Below are 22,306 nucleotides of genomic sequence, written 5' to 3' on the forward strand. Positions count from 1 at the left end.
GACCTTCCTCTAAATGCATATATCAACCTGGAGAATACTGAGGTTTCTGATTCTCCATTATAGTGCTCTTTAAAGGGTTAAACCCCATACTTGCCTCCAAAAAAGACAAAAACCTACAGCTGCTTTTAGAGCAAAACTTATGCACCATTTTTTTAAACACTTACTCTATTTGTAGCTAACATGCTATAAAAAGAAGTTTCACTTTTCCAGTATTGAATTGACTTACATAAGCGAAGACCACAGTATTTCCTTACTTTCACCAATTATAGGAGAAAGGAACTACCGGTTGCCAAAGCTGACCAGATATTCACAGGCTAAAGACTTGCTAAATAATGTCAGACGACAGATAAGAAATGGAAAGAGTCCAAATGAGCAACTGCTTTAAATCTAATTTAAACAGCTGAGCATAGAAACAATACATAGCAACGATGTCTCTTTTTCACAGCTGACAGTTTCCTGTCAGTTTTTCCTACACAGGCCCTTATCACATTAAGGCCAGAAATAAACTTCCCCGATCTAAAGCTGGACTTCTGTGGCACATTTAAAATAACGAACTTTATTGGTTCTTTCTGGTCAAAGTCCAAAGTCAATAGCAACACACTTCACTGTCCCCTTAACAGCATCAAGGTGATTGCTGGAAAATGAGAGCATCATTAATTAAGTTGTGTCCTACTGTGCTAATAAGACATTTAATACCTCAGAAATTTGCCACTGATTAACTTTTCCAAGTATTTGCTAGATTCATAGATTAAAAAAGAAATAATCTGCTTAGACTTAAACATTCAATTGTTTAAGTCTGGCCTACTTTCTATTTTTTGAGTGACCTCAAAACAGAATAGTTAAATTTTTCAGATATATGATAGACAGGAGCTGGTTTGGTATTGTTATCTGTTTTAGTGCACAGGATGAATGAAGAAAGAACTTGCATTTATATAGCCTCAGGACATCTCGAGTCACTTTACAGACAATGAGTACTTTTGAAGTATAGTCACTGTAATGAAGGAAACACAATAGCCAATTTTGCACACAGCTAGCTCTGTCAAACAGCAGTGAGATAACGACCAGATAATTTGTTTCAGTCATGTTGTTTGAGGGATAAATATTGGCCAGAACACAGGAAAAGATCTCCCCTGCTCTTTGAAATAGTGCCATGGGATCTTTTATGTCCAACTGAGGGGTCAGGCAACAATAACTTGTATTTATATAGGGCCTATAATGTCACAAAAATCCTAACTTTCAGAGGAGCGTTATAAAACAAAATCTGGCACCGAGCCACATAGGCGATATTAGGGTGATGGCTAAAAGCTTGGTCAGAGATTGATTTTAAGGAGCATCTTAAATGAGAAAAGAGAGGAGAAGTTAGGAGGGGGGGGGGGGGGGGGGGGAATTCCAGAGCTTGAGGCCTTGGCTTAACATTTAAATTATGTGTTCAAGTCCCTGGAGTGGGACCTTTTTAATTCATTTGTGGGATGTGGGCGTCACTGACAAGGCCAGCATTAATTGCCAAACCCGATTTGTCCTTGAGAAGATGGTGGAGAGCCATCTTTTTGGCAAATGAGTCGCTTGCTAGGCTATTTCAGCGGGCAGTTAAGTGTCAACCACATTGCTGTCAGCTTGGAGTTACATATAGGCCACATTGGGCAAGGACAGCAGATTTCCTTCTCTAAAGGACATTAGTGAATGAGATAGTTTTTTATGACAATCTAGTAATTATATGGTCACCATTACTGACATTAGCTTTTTATTCCATATTTATTTCATTAACGAAAATGATAACGGACTAGTTGTTGAGGGACAGGTATCATCTGTGGCTCAGTGGCAGCAATCTCCCCTCTGAGTCAGAAGGTTGTAGGATTACGTTCCACTCCAGAGATTTCAGCTGAAAATATAGGCTAGCACTCAGTGTAGCTGCACTGTCAGTCGCGTCTTCCATCGGCAGCTGATGTTAAACTGAGGCCCCATCTGACCTCTTGGGTGAACATAAAAGATCCCACAGCGCCATCGAAGGGTAGGGAGTTCTCCCCAGTATCCAAGCCAATATTTATCAATACCATAGAATGGCTATAGCACAGAAGGAGGCCATTTGCCATGTTGTGTCCATGCCGGCTCTCTGAAAGAGCAACTCATATAATTCCACTCCCCTGCCTTTTGCCTGTAGCCCTGCAAATGTTTTCTCTTCAGAAGAAAGATTTGCATTTATATAGCACCCTTTACACCAAAGAACTTTACAGCCAATGATGTACATTTTGAAGTTGTTATGATTGACCACTCTAGTCAAAGCCCCCAATCAAAATATACGATTCTGATTGCGGTGGGAGGAATGCACTGTTAATTCAATCCCATCGCTCCACAGATCGCCTAACATATCATTTAAAACTTTCCAAATTAAAGAAAGACCCAGCCAAATTGTACTATCTATTAACCCCCGAATGAAACTAACCAAACCAGGTTTCTTTAAATCAACAAATTAACTCTTTAATTAGAAGAACTAAATTCTTAAACACTATGAAGATATAAACAACATTTAAAATAGAAAAGATTAGAGTCCTTGCAAATTTACAGTCCTCACAGAATGTTGCTATCCTTCTCCAGCGAGTTTCAACAATTAATGACTTGCAAACACTTTCAACAGACTTTTGAGTTTTTGAGGGATAAAAGATTGTCACAGTCTAACTTCTCTTTCTTCAATTTAAATTACCAGTGATCTCTGTTTTGTCTTGACTTTTTTTTTAGAATTTTGAGAGATAATAATTAACCAGACTAAATTCCTATTCCTTCAGTTTAACTGGTTGAGAGCTCTTTTTCCAGGTGCTGTCATCACAGCTGTGTCCTCTGTGTCTGTGTTCTGTTAGAACAAACTGTCTTCAACTAAAAAGCCAGTTCAAAGTTGAATTGCAACAAATGTATCGTTTGCTACTCACTCCCAGTGGCTGTATCTATCCTTAAACACGGGTGAGGTCCCGGGGGACTGGAGAATTGCTAATGTTGTCCCCTTGTTTAAGAAGGCTAGCAGGGATAATCCAGGTAATTATAGACCGGTGAGCCTGACGTCAGTGGTAGGGAAGCTGCTGGAGAAGATACTGAGGGATAGGATCTATTCCCATTTGGAAGAAAATGGGCTTATCAGTGATATGCAACATGGTTTTGTGCAGGGAAGGTCATGTCTTACCAACTTAATAGAATTCTTTGAGGAAGTGACAAAGTTGATTGATGAGGGAAGGGCTGTCGATGTCATATACATGGACTTCAGTAAGGCGTTTGATAAGGTTCCCCATGGCAGGCTGATGGAGAAAGTGAAGGCGCATGGGGTCCAAGGTGTACTAGCTAGATGGATAAAGAACTGGCTGGGCAACAGGAGACAGAGAGTAGCAGTAGAAGGGAGTTTCTCAAAATGGAGACGTGTGACCAGTGGTGTTCCACAGGGATCCGTGCTGGGACCACTGTTGTTTGTGATATACATTAATGATTTGGAGGAAAGTATAGGTGGACTGATTAGCAAGTTTGCAGACGACACTAAGATTGGTGGAGTAGCAGATAGTGAAGGGGACTGTCAGAGAATACAGCAGAATATAGATAGATTGGAGAGTTGGGCAGAGAAATGGCAGATGGAGTTCAATCAGGGCAAATGCGAGGTGATGCATTTTGGAAGATCCAATTCAAGAGTGAACTATACAGTAAATGGAAAAGTCCTGGGGAAAATTGATGTCCAGAGAGATTTGGGTGTTCAGGTCCATTGTTCCCTGAAGGTGGCAACGCAGGTCAATAGAGTGGTCAAGAAGGCATACGGCATGCTTTCCTTCATCGGACGGGGTATTGAGTACAAGAGTTGGCAGGTCATGTTACAGTTGTATAGGACTTTGGTTCGGCCACATTTGGAATACTGCGTGCAGTTCTGGTCGCCACATTACCAAAAGGATGTGGATGCTTTGGAGAGGGTGCAGAGGAGGTTCACCAGGATGTTGCCTGGTATGGAGGGCGCTAGCTATGAAGAGAGGTTGAGTAGATTAGGATTATTTTCATTAGAAAGACGGAGGTTGAGGGGGGACCTGATTGAGGTGTACAAAATCATGAGAGGTATAGACAGGGTGGATAGCAAGAGGCTTTTTCCCAGAGTGGGGGATTCAATTACTAGAGGACACGAGTTCAAAGTGAAAGGGGAAAAGTTTAGGGGGGATATGCGTGGAACGTTCTTTACGCAGAGGGTGGTGGGTGCCTGGAACGCGTTGCCAGCGGAGGTGGTAGATGCGGGCACGATGGCGTCTTTTAAGATGTATCTAGACAGATACATGAATGGGCAGGAAGAAAAGAGATACAGACCCTTAGAAAATAGGCGACATGTTTAGATAGAGGATCTGGATCGGCGCAGGCTTGGAGGGCCGAAGGGCCTGTTCCTGTGCTGTAATTTTCTTTGTTCTTTGTTCTATGGTAACGAAAATGCACCCTTTGAATCGCAGTCTCCAAATGGCTGTTTCTAAAGGTACCGAAAATGCACCTTTCTATAACTCCTGAGGCTTGCTGGTTCTTAAAACAATACTGATCCTTTACAAGCCTTAAAGGCAAACCCCATATTCCCGAGAAAAATCTACAGGACCATGACTCCTCCGCCCCTAGTGGAATGAAACGCCATTCCTGAAATCCATTTCATTACAATAGGTAAAAAAGTACAAATTGAAAAACGCTAACTTTTTTTTCACGCATTTACAGATATACACATTTCTGAAAAAACGTTTAGACTACAGCAACAAGTTCCACCAGAACATTTCAGCTTTAAATTTTCAAAAGGTTGTTCCAATTAACCCATTTTAAATTTCCAAGCATAGTCTTCGAATTGTTCTGTGTTTTCCTTCCAAGTGTCCCTATTGTCCATCACCTCAGCCAGGTGAACTGCACAGCTAGGAGCAATGACCACGACTGGTCTACTATTCTCTGAGAAGTTTCTTGAGTACGTCTTAACCTATGTGGCATCACCTGACACTGGAAAACTCTGTCTGGTGTAACAGAAGCTGATTTTTTCTTACCCTGGGGTGTCAAAGGAATTTGACAGTATCCTTCCAACACATCTGTCTCTTTAAGACACATTGTGTTGTCCACTCTGTCCATACAGTTCCTTAAATGAGAATTTGGGTAGGAGTCTGCCTTCTTTACCACAATGACCTTTCTAGAGTCTACTCAAGTTTGAGCCGTCCCACCAGGCTTAGTCATCAAGACCACCTGCGAATTCCAGATGTCCTGACTGGATTCATCTCAGCTGCCCTTCAGCATGCATTGTACCTCTGCTTCCACGTGGGCCTGTCTGTCTGGACCTAAGCAACAAGGATGCCGTTTTAAAGGAATGGCTCCCCCTATACCCACATCATGTGTGGCTAAGGTTGTACATCCTGGCTTATCCCTACAAACGTTTTGAAACGTTGGTGAAAACCCTGGTTAGGACTTCACGCTGTTTTGCCTCTAAGTGTAAAAACCGATTGTTTAATTTTCCTAGCCATTCTGCATCCGCTAATCTGATAATTTCCTAGGCCTGCTTCTGCCTCATCCTCACTATCCTTTTCCTTCTCAACAGTCCCGATTACTTGACATACCTGTACTGGCTTATCCTCCTCCCTGCGGTAATATGGTTTGAGCAAATTAATGTGACACAACCGGTTCTTCTTCCAGCGATCAGGGATGTCAATCAAGTAATCTACCTTACCCACTCTTTTGATCACTCTATATGGGCCACTGAACCGTGCTTTCACTGGTTCTCCCTGTGACGGTAACAACAGTAATACCTCATCCCCTGGTTTTATGATAGGTTGTGCTTTTCCCAACCTACAGGTGTGGCATGCCCTACAAAATTGTCTCACATTCTTTGTAAGACCTGGCCTGTAATAATAAAAGCAAAATACTGCGGATGCTGGAAATCTGAAATAAAAACAAGAAATGCTGGAATCACTCAGTAGGTCTGGCAGCATCTGTAGAAAGAGAAGCGGAGTTAACGTTTCGGGTCAGTGACCATGAGTTCCGATGAAGGGTCACTGACCCGAAACGTTAACTCTGCTTCTCTTTCCACAGATGCTGCCAGACCTGCTGGCCAGTAATAATGTTTGCTTATGTGTGATTTGGTCTTCCGCATTCCCCTATGTCCTCAAAAAGGAATGTCGTGTGCTAACCTTAAAAATTCTTGTTGATATTTAGGTGGTACTACTATTTGTTCAACAACTGTCCAGTCTTCGTTGGCAGGTCTATGAGGCGGTCTCCATTTCCTCCTCAAAACCCCGTTTGCCATATAATAGCCTTCCAGAACTCCTTTCACCTCAGCTTCTGACAGAGTCGTCTGTGCTATTTGGTAGATCTCTGGATCTGCTTGCTGTGCTGCAATGATAGACGATCTGTTAAACATCTCATTTGAATTATCTAAATCCCCAAATAAGGTTTCAGATGCCTGATTATCTATTTGTGGTGCCCCTTTTACCTCCGACAATAGAGCCTGTTTAGCCATTGCTTGAGTAACTACACACGCAGGAAATATTCCCGGAACTTGCTCCTGTAATTGCTCCGTTTCCTTAATTTCACATGCTTCCTCTGTAACCATAGGAGAAACTGATATTTTTGATCCAGCCAAATCATTTCCTAGGAGTAGATCAATTCTCTTTACTGGTAAACTGTGGACAACACCTACTGTCACTATCCCAGATATTAAGTCACTCTCTAGTCATACTTTATACAAAGGTACGGGTATATACACCCCGCCAATTCCATTTACTAAAACTTTAGCGTTCAAGGCGCTCTCTGGTGGAAACCTCATATCTTTCCCCAGCATGAGTGTTTGGTTCGCTCCTGTATCCCTGAATATAATGATAGGTTTTCCTGCCTCACTTACAGGATAAGGAGTTACTCTCCCCTTTGACAAAAAATCATTATAACTCTCAGGTATTTTATTCTTAACCTCTACACTCCTCCTAGTTTTAGTATCTGGTTTCACATTCACAGCTGTTATTAAAGCTTTAGCCTGGTCTGCTATACTCTCAGTCAGAGTCTTTTCCTCTGCACTAACTTTGTGTACCCCAATAAGCCCTATGGGTTCACCTCGCAATTTCCAGCACTCTGAACGAAGATGACCCGTTTTGTTGCAACGATAACACTTTGTTTTGCGAACCGTACTTCTACCCTCAGCACCTTCCTTTCTGACCTGAGGAGGTGATCCTGGGGCATTCCCAGCTGTTCCTTCTTGTCCTCGGCTACTTGCCTTCCTTTCACTCTCCCACTTTCTATCCTTCTCGGGTTTATGGGGGTGACGGACAAAATAGGTTGGCTTATTCCATAGCTCAAAATCATCAGCAATCTCTGCTGCTTGCCTAGCTTTCAAAACTTGCAGGTTATCTATATGAGTTCGCACGACTGAAGGAATGGAGTTTTTAAACTCTTCTAAGAGAATTAATTCTCGAAGATTCTCATACATGGTTTCTATCTTTAATGCCCGTATCCAACGGTCAAAATTAATTTGCTTCACCCTCTCAAATTCTAAATATATCTGCCCAGTCAATCTCCGTAAGTTCCTAAACTTCTGACGGTAAGCTTCAGGGACCAACTCATACGCAGAGAGAATAGTCTTTTTTACCATCTCATAATTTGCAGAAGCATCTTCAGAAAGCATGGCATAAGCTTCATGAACTCTGCCTACCAGTCTACCCTGCATGAGCAATGTCCAGCTTTCTTTCGGCCATTTCATCCGTTTGGCAATTTTTTCAAAAGATATGAAAAATGCCTCTACGTCCCTTGCCTCGAACTTAGGAAGAGCCTGTATAAATTTGAACAACTTCTCGCTGGGTCCTGATCTAAATTCAGATTCTTCCGTGTGTCTCTGGTAGCATAAATTTAAGATCCATGGATTTTATAGGATTTCTAGGTAGTTTACTTTCTGTTTTAAATTTTCTTTCCAGTACTGGCAGTTTCCCTGCGAGTCAGCATCGCACTGACTCTGGTCACTGTTTTTCCCTGGAAAATCTCTCTGCTAGACTAGGTATTTATTTCTTGAACGCAGCTTTGCAGCATCATTTCAATAATCTCTTTACTCCCTTCACCTGGTGTATTAAGTATTTGCATCCGCTTTTTTTTTTTTCCTTTTCGTGCAGCCTCGCAGTCTCCTCATGTAATGGCGCTAACCTCGCTAGGGCTTTAGTTTTCCTGGTGCTGACTGCCTAGTGCGCTGTTAAGAGCAATTTTCTACTTTTTTAAGGGTTGCTCACAGGACTCCGACCATTGCTTGGTTCTCTGATTCGAAGCCTGAGATCGCTGTAGTGGGATTTTTTTTCACAGACCACCATGTCTCTATGGTGCAGCCCAAATGCCTCTACAAGCCAACTCTCCGAGCCTCCACTTCTTCCATGGAGCAGCTCTGGAGCTCCTCACAGCCTCTTCTCTAGTTCTGCAGTTTTGGCGCCACTTTTTTCAGGTCTGACTTTCCAACCTTCTTTTCAAAATTTTCCGGGTGTTGTATGGCAAGAACCACTGCTGTTCTCCATGTTGTATGTTTGGTTAGTCTAGCTAGGACAGATTACTGAGTTTTCAGTCATTTTTAATAATAACTAGTTACTGGAGTCATGAAAGACCTCTTCAAATATGTAACAGAATATTTCAGCATTTGAGGAGTAAAGCATGTCCGTGAACAATTAACTGTTCAGTAACTGAAGAGTCAGTGAACTGGTCAATGTCTGAGGATTAAAGAGTTATCAAACTGGTCAGTGTCTGAGCTTTGAAAAGTGAGTGAACTGGTTAGCATCTGAGGGTTAAAGAGTTAGTAAACTGGTCAGTGTCTGGAGATTGAACATTAAGCGAACTGGTCAGTGCTGGAAAATTAATGTGTGTTGGCAAAGACTGAGGCACCAAATGAAGAGCAGGCCCTTGCCCACATAAAGGAGAATGAAATCTGCAATGATGAATTACCTAGTACTACTCTCTCCCGCCTCTGATTGACTTCTGTTAATGCTTAACCTGGCCAAAGAAGTAGGTCATGTGCCCAGTGGCTCAGGCTGGAAATGCTGAGTAGTGGACTGCTGCAGCTAACAAGGCAAGGAAAATAACTCTAAAGTGAGGCAGGAAAGCAAATCGTTTATTAGATAGGAAGTGCAACTAAACTAACTGCGTGAGTTGTGGATGAACACAAATAAAAGTGTGAAAGATAGCACTTCTACCACAATGAACCAGATTTTAATGAATTCTATTTTTAGAAGAGCTGAACAGCTGCACTGTTGGGAGCTGTAGCAGAATCATAGACACACTAGTGAAATGGTTTATGTCTGCTCGTTCACAAATGAAAGGTGATAATTTACCAGTTCAATGGTCCAAAAAAAGCAACCCATATCCTCTCTATCCTTCCCCCTGCGCTCAATTCTAGTCTCACATGTCTCTTCAAATGAAATCAAGGCAGAGATACAGACAACTTTGTTCTAGTAAATTCTGGCTACTTGGAAACCACTTTCACCAGTGAGTGGTGGGACCAGACTAGGGCGGCGCAGTGGTTAGCACTGCAGCCTCATAGCTCCAGCGACCCGGGTTCAATTCTGGGTACTGCCTGTGTGGAGTTTGCAAGTTCTCCCTGTGTCTGCGTGGGTTTCCTCCGGGTGCTCCGGTTTTCTCCCACATGCCAAAGACTTGCAGGTTGATAGGTTAATTGGCCATTATAAATTGCCCCTAGTATAGGTAAGTGGTAGGGAAATATAGGGACAGGTGGGGATGTGGCAGGAATATGGAATTAGGGTAGGCCTAGTATAAATGGGTGGTTGATGGTCGGCACAGACTCGGTGGGCCGAAGGGCCTGTTTCAGTGCTGTATCTCTAAAACTAAACAAGTCCTTCTTACCACTCCGTATTTTCAGGACTGACTGCGAATTACACTGATTTTTCTTTTAACATATGATGGTTGCATTCGGGATAACAATTTAATGCAAGCTGTTCTTCCACGGCTTTGGCAAGCCATTTCACTGTTCGAAGAAAGAAAAAGGGACAGGTGTAGGCTATTTAGCCCCTCAAGCCTGTTGCACCATTCAATGAGATCATGGCTGATCTGCAACCTAACTCCATATATCCACATTTGTCCCATAAACTTTAATAACCCCTGGCTAACAAAAATCTATCAATCACAGATTTAAAATTTTATATTGATCTAATATCAATTGCCATTTCCAGAAGAGGGTTCCAAACTTCTACCACCCTTTGCGTGTAGAAGTGTTTCCTAACGTCACTCCTGAAAGGCCTGGTTTGAATTTTTGGACTACGTCCCCAGTCCTAAACTTCCCAACCAGCGGAAATAGTTTCTTTCTATATATGCTATTTGCTCCCTTTAATACCTTGAAATCTTTGATCAAATCATTAGTTAACCTTTTAAACTGCAATGAATACAACCCCAAATTGTGTAATCTCTCCTTGTAATTTAACCCTTGGAGGTCAGGTACTATTTTGGTAAACCTATGCTGCACTTCCTCCAAAGCCTTTCTAAAGTGTGATGCCCAGAACAGGTGTGTATAACTGAAGCATGACTTCTACCCCCTTGCATTATATTCCTCTAGATATAAAGGCCAGCATTCAATTAGCCTTTTTGATTATTTTCTGTACCAGTTCATGACATTTTGATGATCTATTTACCTGGACTCCCAAGTCTCTTTGGAACTACACTGTTTCTAGCTTTTCACCATTTAAAACATATCCTGTTCTATCCTTTTTTGCTCCAAAACAGACGACCTCACATTTGCCTACATTGAAACTACTGGAGAAAATGTATGTGTGTGAGAGTGAGTAAATGAGTGTGTGCTTTATCAGGTGTTGGGTACACTGGAAATTTTCAGGTGGGTTCTAGTTCCATTTATTACCCCATCCCACCATCAGAATGTTTGTCTTGCAGATTACTGTGGAATGAGCAATACAGGTGTCGGCTGCCACTATTTCTCTCTGGTTTGGAGGGATGTCAGGATTTACAGTCTAACAAAAGCAAAATATTGCAGATGCTGGAAATCTGAAATAAAAACAAGAAATACTGGAAATACTCAACAGGTCTGGCAGCATCTGTGGAGAGAAAAGCAGAGTTAACGTTTCAGGTCAGTGACCCTTCTGCAGTTTTGATGAAGGGTCACTGACCTGAAACGTTAACTCTGCTTCTCTCTCCACAGATGCTGCCAGACCTGCTGAGTATTTCCAGCATTTTTTGTTTTTATTTACAGTCTAACATTCTTTACAGTACCAAAAACCAGCCTGCATTCTTCATATTCTGTACCATAACTGTCCAGCACTTGTTTAAAATCTAGGATGAAAATATAAGGTTGTGTTTCGTAGCTTTACGGCTACATGAACTGATCGAGGATTCTCGCAATCACATTCCACTGTTTTCCCTCCTACTTTTTCTCTTCCCTATCCGACTGCACAGTGCCCAACAATTTATACATCTTCCCTGCATTTAGAATCTGTGTTCAAACTATTAAATGTAGTTGACCTCTCCATATTTTTAAGCTGTACACTACGTCCTCCCCTTCTTGCTTTGTTTAAGTCAAGGAATTTCACCACCCACACCAGTCACTTCCAATGAAACCTGTATTCTGTGGCACTATCACTCTGTTAAATGGAATAGATTCAGAACAGATCTCACAGCTCAAAACTGGGCATCCATGAGGTGCTGTGGGCCATCAGCAGCAGTAGAATTGTATTCAACCACAATCTGTAACTTCATGGCCCAGCAGATCCCTCACTCTACAATTACCTTCAAGCCAAGTGACCGACCCTCATTCAATGAGGAGTGTAGGAGAACATATCAGGAGCAGCACCAGACAAAACTAAAAATGAGGTGCCAATTGAACTAAGCTACAACACAGGACTACATACATGCCAAACAGCGGAAGCAGCATGCCAGAAACAGAGCTAAATGATCCCACAAGCAATGGATCAGATCAAAGTCCTGCAGTCTTGTCACATTCAGTCATGAATGATGGTGGATAATTAAACAACTAACCCAAGAAGGAGGCTCCACAAACATTCCCATCCTCAATGATGGCAGAAACCAGCACAAATGCAAAAGACAAGGCTGCAGCATTTGCAACCATATTCAGGCAGAAGTGCTGAGCGGACGATCTATCTCGCCCACCTCCTGAGGTCCCCAGCATCACAGATGCCAGTCTTCAGCCAATTCAATTTACTCCACATAATATTAAGAAATGGCTGAAGGCACTGGATACAGTGGGCCCTGACAACATCCTGGCTGTAGTACTGAAAACTTGTGCTCCAGAACTAGTTGTACTAGGAGAAAAGCTGTTGCACTATAGCTACAACACTGGCATCTACCCAACAATGTACAAAATTGTCCAGCTACGACTTGTCCATGAAAAGCAGGACAAATCCAACTCAGCCAAAAATTGCCCCATCAGTCTACTCTCAATCAGCAAAGTGATGACGGTGCTAACAAGCGGCACTTACTCAGCAATAGTTTGCTCATTGATGCTTAGTTCAGGTTTGGTCAGGGCTGCTCGTTCCAGACTTCATTACAGCTTTGGTCCAAACATGGATAAAAGAGTTTAATTCCAGAAGTGAGGTGAGAGTGACTGCCCTTGACATCAAGGCATTATTTGAGCAAAGAGCCTTATCAAAATTGGAGTCAATGGGAATCAGGGGGAGAACTCTCCACTGGTTGGAGTCATAGCTAGCACAAAGGAAGATGGTTTGGCTGTTGGAAGCCAATCACCTCAACCCCAGGACATCACTGCAGGAGTTCCTCAGGGTAGTGTCCTAGGCCCAACCATCTTCAGCTGCTTCATCAATGACCTTCCCTCCATCATAAGTGGGGATGTTCGCTAATGATTGCAGTGTTCAGTACCATTCGCAATTCCTGTGATATTGAAGCAGTCCATGCCCGCTTGCAGCAAGACCTGGACAGCATTCAGGACTGATAAGTAGCAAGTAACATTTGTGCCCTACAAGTGCCAAGCAGTGATCATCTCCAATGAGAGAATTTAACCACCTCCCTGCGACATTCAATGGGATTACCATCACTGAATTCCCCCCACCATCAACATCCTGGGGGAAAGTGGGGGTGGGGTCACCATTGACCAGAAACTTAACTGGACTAGCCATATAAATACTGTGATTACAAGAGCAGGTCAAAGACTGGGAATTCTGTAGTGGGTAACTCACCTCCTGACTCCCCAAAGCCTGTCCACCACCTACAAGGTACAAGTCAGGAGTCTAATGGAATACTCTCCACTTGCCTGGATGAGTGCAGCTCCAACATCACTCAAGAAGCTCAACACCATCCAGGACAAAGTAGCCCGCTTGATCGAAACCCCATCCATCACCTTAAACTTTCACTCCTTCCACCAACGACGCACAGTGGCAGCAGTATGTACCATCTACAAGATGCAGTGCATCAAATCGCCAAACCTCCTTCAACAGCACCGTCCAAACCCATGACCTAGAAGAATAAGGGCAGCAGACACATGGGAACACCAACACCTGCAAGTTCCCCTCCAAGTCATACACCATCATGACTTGGAACTATATCATCACTCCTTCGCGGTCCCTGGGTCAAAATTCTGCAACTCCCTTCCTAACAGCACTGCGGGTGTATCGACACCACGTGGACTGCAGCGGCTCAAGTAGGCAGCTCACCACCACCTTCTCAAGAGCAATTAGGAATGGGCGGTCACATCCCAGGAATGAATCAAAAATAATAAACCTAGCTTTCACTTCTAGATGCTGACTGGGCTGGTGTGCATTTTTAGAATGTTCTTTCTTTTTGCATCAGATTTGGAACTGGCCTTTCTTTTGTACTCAACAGTGTTTTGCAGGTCATGCTGCTTGACAGTTAAAAAGCTTAAAAGTTACCTTGTGGCACATATAGGATCCGCCCTTCTTCACCTTGTCTGTTCCTGAGGGAGGTCCCATCTGCAGAAAGAAAATTGAATTGCACGGTCAGCATACCTTTATCCATACTGGAACAGCAGTGGGATCTGGATTGGCAGTGCGGCATAGGAAAAGAGGGAAACGAGACAGCACTCAGCTCACTGCTGCTGTCGTATACTTTTTTCAAAGCTTTTTCTTTGCCGTTGTTTCCTGTTTGTTTGGAGGCACCTGGCAATGTGTGACAAGCTCATTGGAATACAAAGCATGGAGATGGAATGCGATTAACTGTTGTTAGTTTTGTTGCTATTTCCCAACCCCATAATGTTTAATGTCCCTTGCTTCAATCCAGATCAAACACTGCCAATGGAAGTTGTGTTACAATTTACTTTTCCCGCATTTAAAACTTCATTTTGCTGAGTGCAGATTTATTTAGGGCTCCAGACATTAATTAGTCTGTTTGAGGTCCCTGAAGCAACCTAAACACAATCAGACATAAAATATTCCATATCATACTTGCTGTTATGGAGATTACAATTTGTACTGTTTACAAAGAATACTACACTGTCAAGTGCAGGGAAAGTGAAAATGTGTGTGCGCGACAATAATGAGAAAAATGGGATACCGTCGATCAGGAGCTGTGCTTAATACTGTACAATATGAGAATGAATCGTCTCTGGGGGTAAGTCCTGAAACATCATTACTGTCACCTCACACTCAGCACAGACCGCACATAACAGCCTAGAGTTATTAACTGCAACTAATCCAAAAGACTTGGGTCAGAATCCAAATGTGCAGTATAAACTAAATGATGGCCACAACACTTCAAGAAGTTCTGAAACTGTGTGACAATGTTTTAAGAACATACGAATTAGGAGTAGGAGTAGGCCACTCGGCCCTGCGACCCTGCTCCGCCATTCAATGAGTTCATGGCTGAACTGATTACTCCGCATTTCCACCTACTCCCGATAACGTTCCACTCCCTTGCTTATCAAGAATATATCTACCTCTGCCTTAAAAATATTCAAAGACTCTGCTTCCACCGCCTTTTGAGGAAGAGAATTCCAAAGAATCAGGAAAAAATTCTCCCCATCTCTGTCTTAAATGGGCGACCCCTTATTTTCAAACAGTGACCCCCAGTTCTCGATTCTCCCACAAGGGGAAACATCCTTTCCACATCCACCCTGTCAAGACCCCTCAGGATCTTATATGTTTCAATCAAGTCATCTCTTACTTTTCTAAATTCCAGTGTATACAAGCCTAGCCTGCCCAATCTTTCCTCAGAAGTCAGCCCACCCATTCCATTTATGTCTACACTCTATTTCCTGTTAGCTAGCCAAACTTCTATCCATGCCAATATGTTACCCCCAAACCTTGAGCTTGTATTTTCTGCAATAACCTTTGATGTGGCACCTTATCAAATGCCTTCTGGAAATCTAAGTACAATACATCCACCGGTTCCCCATTATCCACAGCACATGTAACTCCCTCAAAGAACACCAATAAATTGGTTAAACATGATATCCCTTTCACAAAACCATGTTGACTCTGCCTGATTACCTTGAATTTTTCTAAATGCCCTGCTATACCGTCTTTAATAATAGCTTCTAACATTTTCCTTAAGACAGCTGAATCAATGTCCATAATTCAACTATAAGTCCTGAAAACATATTTTACAAAAAGTAGAAGCACTCTCGGAACAAGATCTGAAGTGACAGATCACCGCAAGTTTTTGTACTGTCTCTGTTCTCACCGTTGAAAAGCTTCAGAATATCAATCATCAATATGCCTAGACATTTCCTCACCATCGAAGAAATTATTTAACTAATTTTATGTTGTTGCAAGGTCAGTTGTGGCTGAGGAAGGAGCATTTTCCCAAAATGCTCTGCATCGACTGTGCTCTATATGTTCCAGTGAGATGGCACAGTTGATCTAATTTAAGTTTATATGGTTTCTCTACACTAAACTGCAGTGCATTCTTTATTCTGAGTAAGTGAAATGCTTGAATAATAAACATTGCTCCCTCCCCCAACTCCTCCCATCATGATTCTCCATGGCTGGTGATGTGGGAACAGACTGACTCGAGCCATGGAGAGAATGGTAACTTCAGGCTGTCCCATATATGCCCTTCCACCTGAAGGAAGTGTGGGAACAGAAGGAATAGCCTATAATTTCAAGCTACATCAGGGAAGACAGAGACTGATAAGTCCAAGGACCTATCAACATCAATATATTGCAGTTCAGAATTCAGTAGCAGAACACAATAACAGCTATTGCATTAGTTATTCTTTGAAAGCTTATTCACTGACTATCCTACCATTGTTTATTTGATCTGTGTAAATTATATGCTGTTCTATGCAAATTTATGAGCTTATGACCAATCGTTAAAGTTCAGTTCGAATTGAAATCTAATGAATTGTGGATGGTTTAAATTCTCTGTATGAAGCATTACTTCAAGCGTTGTGACTGCAAGAGGGACTTTAATATAAAGTGTAGCAGTTCAATCTAAGCACTGTTATAAAAATAATTAAGAAAGATCTCCCTAGAGCTTTTTTGTTTGTTTTAATCTTCCATTTTTCCCCTCTTGTGGTGATCTGTCACTTCAGATCTTGTTATGAGAATGCTTCTACTTTTTGTAAAATATGTTTTTAAGAACTTATAGTTAAACTATGGACATTGATTCATCTGGAAGCTTGAAGAAATGCTGAACTTTGTCCGCTTATTTTAAAAGAGGTCACCAGAAGGTTCCTGGACTTAAGTTGTAAACATGCCCTTACTGGAAGGCACCTGTTTTCAGATAAAATACCAACAGGGAGCTTGTTGTTTTGACTTGGAGAAGATGTTTACAGAGAAGTGGCAGGTCAAGATTTATAGGGATCAGGAGGCTTGATTCCTGTGACATTGTTTTGGTTTTGCTTTGGACAGTGAGTTGGAGTCTAAACTGCTTGGAAGACAGCTGTCTTTCTCCTTCTCTCTCTTGGAAAGAAACCCTGCATATCCAGTGTGACAGTCTCCTCTTTCCTCCTGTATTTGAAGAGACCCTGCAGATCGAATGTGTTGGAAGTGATACCCTTGTTGCTGCATTTCTGCTGTAAGATCTATCTGAAACCTCTGTTGCTGCATTTCTTGGAAAGCCTACCCAAACTGATCTTCAACATTACCTGGAAAGAACTGATCTAGGAATTTCCCAGTGACAGTCGTCTATTCGCAGTTGGGATGCCAAACCGAAACAAAGGACATCTTTCCATACATTCTCTTTCTTCTTCAAGAATTAGCAAGTATTTAACCCAAGTGGTTTCTCTTTGTCTTTTTTTTGTAATAGAGCTCTAAAACACAAATACCTTTATTTTTCCAGTTAACTGGTGTAAGTATGTATGGGCTGAGGTAAAAAAGGAGCTTTTATATTTCAATCTGTGTGTTTATGGTTTACTTCATTACTGGTTAAGATTTGTTTTTTAATAAACTGATAATTTTGTTGTTTATTAAAGAAACCTGGTTGGTGTGTTTTATTCTGGGAAAAATAGAGTATATGATTGACTGTATAGGTAAGTGGGAAAATTTAATATTAACGGTTTGAGGGCTCTCTGCTTCTTCCTTGAACAGAGGCCCAACCAGTCCCCATCCACCACCACCCTCCTCCGCCTGGCTGAACTTGTTCTCACATTGAACAACTTCTTCTTCAACTCCACTCACTTCCTTCAAGTAAAAGGTGTTGCAATTGGTACCCGCATGGGTCCTAGTTATGCCTGTCTTTTTGTGGGATATGTTGAACATTCCTTGTTCCAGTCCTACTCAGGCCCCCTCCCCCAACTCTTTTTCCAGTACATTGATGACTGTATCGGTGCCGTTTCCTGTTCCCGCCCCAAACTGGAAAACTTTATCAACTTTGATTTTAATTTCCACCCTTCTCTCAACTTTACATGGTCCATCTCTGACACTTCCCTTCCCTTCCTTGACTTCTCTATCTCCATCTCTGGTGATAGGTTGTCTACTAATATCCATTATAAGCCGACTGACTCCCACAGCTACCTCGACAACACTTCTTCACACCCTGCCTCCTGTAGGGACTCCATTCCATTCTCCCAGTTTCTCCATCTCCGGCGCACCTGCTCTGATGATGCTACCTTCCATGACGGTGCTTCTGATATGTCTTCCTTTTTCCTCAACCGAGGATTCCCCCCCATTGTGGTTGACAGGGCCCTCAACCGTGTCCGGCCCATTTCCCGCACCTCTACCGTCACCCCTTCCCCTCCCTCCCAGAACCGCGACAGGGTTCCCCTTGACCTCACTTTCCACCCCATCAGCCTCCATATCCAAAGGATCATCCTCCACCATTTCCACCACCTCCAGCATGATGCCACTACCAAATGCATCTTCCCCTCCCTTCCCCTGTCAGCATTCCGAAGGGATCATTCCCTCCGTGACAGCCTGGTCCACTCCTCCATTACCCCCACCACCTCATCCCCGTCCCATGGCACCTTCCCCTGCAAGCGCAGGAGGTCTAATACCTGCCCATTTACCTCCTCTCTCCTCACTATCCCAGGCCCCAAACACTCCTTTCAGGTGAAGCAGCGATTTACTTGTACTTCTTTCAATGTAATATACTGCATTCGCTGTTCACAATGTGGTCTCCTCTACACTGGGGAGGCCAAATGCAGACTGGGTGATCACTTGGGCGGCACAGTGGCGCAGTGGTTAGCACCGCAGCCTCACAGCTCCAGGGACCCGGGTTCAATTCTGGGTACTGCCTGTGCTGAGTTTGCAAGTTCTCCCTGTGACCGCGTGGGTTTTCGCGGGTGCTCCGGTTTCCACCCACAGCCAAAGACTTGCAGGTTGATAGGTAAATTGGCCATTATAAATTGCCCCTAGTATAGGTAGGTGGTAGGGGAATTGAGGGAAGGTGGGGATGTGGTAGGAATATGGGATTAATGTAGGATTAGTATAAATGGGTGGTTGTTGGTCAGCACAGACTCGGTGGGCCGAAGGGCCTGTTTCAGTGCTGTATCTCTGAAAAAAAACCTCCGCTCAGTCCGCAAGCAGGACCCCGAGCTTCCGGTTGCTTGCCATTTCAACACTCCCCCTTGCTCTCATGCTCACATCTCTGTCCTGGGATTGCTGCAGTGTTCCAGTGAACATCAACGCAAGCTCGAGGAACAGCATCTCATTTACCAATTAGGCACACTACAGCCTGCCGGACTGAACATAGAGTTCAATAATTTCAGAGCATGACGGGCCCCCCATTTTACTTTTATTTTTAGTTATTTTTTTCTTTTTCCTTTTTTTATATATTTTTTGTGTTTATTTTATTTCATCTTAGTTTGTTCAGTTTGCTTACCCACTTTTTTTTCATGTTTGCACTTGTGGTTGTTCAATTTTCAGTCCATTAACACCCTATCCGTACTAATGCTTTGTCTTTCAACACACCATTAACATATCGTTTGCCTTTGCTCCACGACCTTCTGGTCAACTATTCTGTGACCTTGTCCTATTTACACCTTCTCCTTTGTTATCTCTTGCCCCACCCCCACTTTACTTCCTTATAACCTAATATTTGTTAGTTCTGAAGAAGGGTCACTGACCTGAAACATTAACTCTGCTTCTGTCCACAGATGCTGCCAGACCTGCTGAGTATTTCCAGCATTTCTTGTTTTTATTTCAAATTTAATTATATGTTGTGACCTGTGGAAAAGTGGGACGAGAATAAAAAGTGCACTCCTCCCACCTCAGTCGTAACAACCTCTCCTTTGAAGTGGAGGTATTCCACAAATATGAGTTACAAGGTGTATCAGTGAGTGACACCACTTGAAGCTACTGTGAATGGCATATGAGCCTTTCCTAGCCAATCAGGAGACAGTTAAACTTGCAATTCTCAGCACCATATCAGCGTACCACCCTAACCAACTTACTAGTGAACGCTGCTAGCTCAGGTGCCCCCTGATTGGCAACAGGACCAGCTTGTTTGCCAAGCAACAGGTTTTCCATTAGAACTGCTCACTCAAGGCCTGGCCTATGATGCAGGCATTGCAGGGTCCCACCTGGAAGCAGACAGCAAGACAGATTTTTGTTTGGCAAGGTATTGAGAGTTACAGCACCAAGGTGGGTAGATGGAGTTAAGATACAGATCACCCATGATCTAACTGAATGGTGGAACAAGCTTGAGGAGCTGAATGGTCTTTTCCTGTTCCTATAAAACAACAAGGCAGCCATTTGCAGGGATGAGAAAAAGATTGAAATGAAATGACCTCCCACTAAGCATTATGTTCTTTTATAATATCTAGATTGGAGGAACATGGAACATTAGATTGAAAGATTCTCCATTAACCAACTCAATGTTTGGAACTCAATATACACAACTTCAGATAGACTCTGACAGCTTGTTATGAAATTGGCAGCATACGCACTGTTTCACACATATTGGCAAAAGTCCCCAAACCCTTACTTAAAGCAAGAGAAAACAACAGCTAGCTGATAGTTCGTCCAACAAACAAATGTCAGTCCTGGTGCTTACCACTGGTTAATGAAGCATAAGACTGCCAATCTCTAGCATTAACAGAAGGGCATTGAATACTCACATGGAATCAGAGTTTCCCAACACAATGTAAACATTTAAATGATAAAACTAAAGTATCAGTTTTCCAATTAATGATAGTGTTATATATTGTTACGACCGACCACTCCAGTCAAAGCCCCCAATCAAAATATACGATTCTGATTGTGGTGGGAGAAACGCACTGTTAATTCAATCCCGTCCCTCCATAAATCGCCTAACATATCATTTTAACTTTCCAAATTGAAGAAAGACCCAGCCAAATTGTACCATCTATTAACCCCTGAATGCTGCTAACTAATCCAGGTGTCTTTAAATCAACAAATTAACAATTTAATTAGAAAAACTAAATTCTTAAACACTATGAAGATATACACAACATTTAAAATAGAAAAAATTACAGGCCTTGCAAATTTACAGTCAAATGTTGCTTGAAGTCCTCACAGCCGTCTGATGGGGTGGAAAGCTTCTTCCACAGTAGAACAGTCCATAGTCTAACTCCAGCAGTAAGTGATGCTTCTTTTTTCAGCAATGGATTTCAATAATTAACAACTTGCAAACACTTTCAATAGAATCAATCTGACTTTAGAGTTTTTGAGAGATAAAAGATTGTCACAGTCTAACTTCCCTTCCTTCAGTTCAAATTATCAGAGATCTCTGTTTTGGCTTAACTGTTTTAGAATTTTGAGAGATAATAATAATTAAACAGACTAAAATCTCTTCCTTCAGTTTAAATAGCTGAGAGCTCTTTTTTCAGGTGCTAACACCAGCTGTCTGTCTGAGTTCCCTGTTAGAACAGACTGTCTTCAACTAAAAGCCAGTTCAAAATTGAATTGTAACAAATGTATCACATGATGCTCAATCCAAGTGGCTGTATTCATGGTAACAGGAATGCACCCTTTGAATCACAGTCTCCGAATGGCTGTATCCAAGGCAATGAAAATGCATCTTCTCGGTAACTCTGGAGGCCTGCCAGTTCTTAAAGCAGTACTAATCCTTAAGGACACATAAACAGCCTCAAAGACACACCACATATTTCCTGGAGAGAAAAAAAACTACAGGACCATGACAGAGTTATATGTACTATCTGGAAAAACAAAGATTATAAGATGCAAGGAGCTTAGAGGGTTAAATTATAAGGACATGTTGCATAAACTTGGCATGTATTCCCTTGAGTAAATGGGATTGAGTGGCGATCTGATCAAGGTGTTTACTAAAAGGAGTCCATCAGGCAGGTACAGAGAAACTTTTTCCTCTGGAGGGGAAAATCAAAAATGAGGGGACATAATCTTAATATTAGAGCTTGGCCATTCAGTGGCGAAATCAGGAAACACCTTTTCCTCACAAAGAGTAGGGAAATCTGGAACTCTCTCCCCAATAGGCTATGGATAGTTGAACGATGGGAGCTTGATGGGTATGGTTATCAAGGAATATGGAGCATAGGCAGGGAAATGGCATTGAGGTACAGATCAGCCATGATCTATGTGAAAGGCCAAGCAGGTTTGAGGGGAAGAATAGCCTCCTCTTGTTCCTAAAGTTCCTATGTTTCTAAGGGTCTTGTGGATTCCAAATGGGTAGAAGAGTCCAACTTTGAACAATCAATAACAGAATTTTTATTAGTATTTGCATACATGTACAATTAAGGACATACAAGATGGTTGCCTGAATTTCTGTCTTTGGTTTTGTGTAGGTTAAATAGCTAGGGATTAAAATGGGGGTTGCTCCTTCGATAAGTACAAAATGGTGAACTGGAAACATTCCCTGTGTGACAACCAGGTAGGGTTGCTAATCACTAATTAGCAAATAAATCGTTTCCTTTGCGAGGGGGCAGTGTAATTAATTGAAAAGAAAATCGAGTGGGGTGTCTAACACACAAACGTATCATAACGGCAACAGGAAAAGACCA

The 22,306-nt window shown here is 42.3% G+C and overlaps 1 protein-coding gene across 2 annotated transcripts in view; it reads right to left on the reverse strand.

The window, feature by feature from the left end:
- sumf1 (sulfatase modifying factor 1) overlaps positions 1-22,306 on the reverse strand; it is a 157,495-nt gene that overhangs the window by 7,417 nt on the left and 127,772 nt on the right. For both annotated transcript variants that reach the window (XM_068051463.1, XM_068051462.1), the window contains one exon: positions 13,839-13,898. In XM_068051463.1, the coding sequence (XP_067907564.1) occupies positions 13,839-13,898 (60 nt within the window). The remainder of the gene's footprint in view (positions 1-13,838; positions 13,899-22,306) is intronic.

The sequence above is a fragment of the Heterodontus francisci genome, chromosome 19 (genome assembly GCF_036365525.1).
Source record: "Heterodontus francisci isolate sHetFra1 chromosome 19, sHetFra1.hap1, whole genome shotgun sequence".
NCBI lineage: Eukaryota > Metazoa > Chordata > Chondrichthyes > Heterodontiformes > Heterodontidae > Heterodontus > Heterodontus francisci.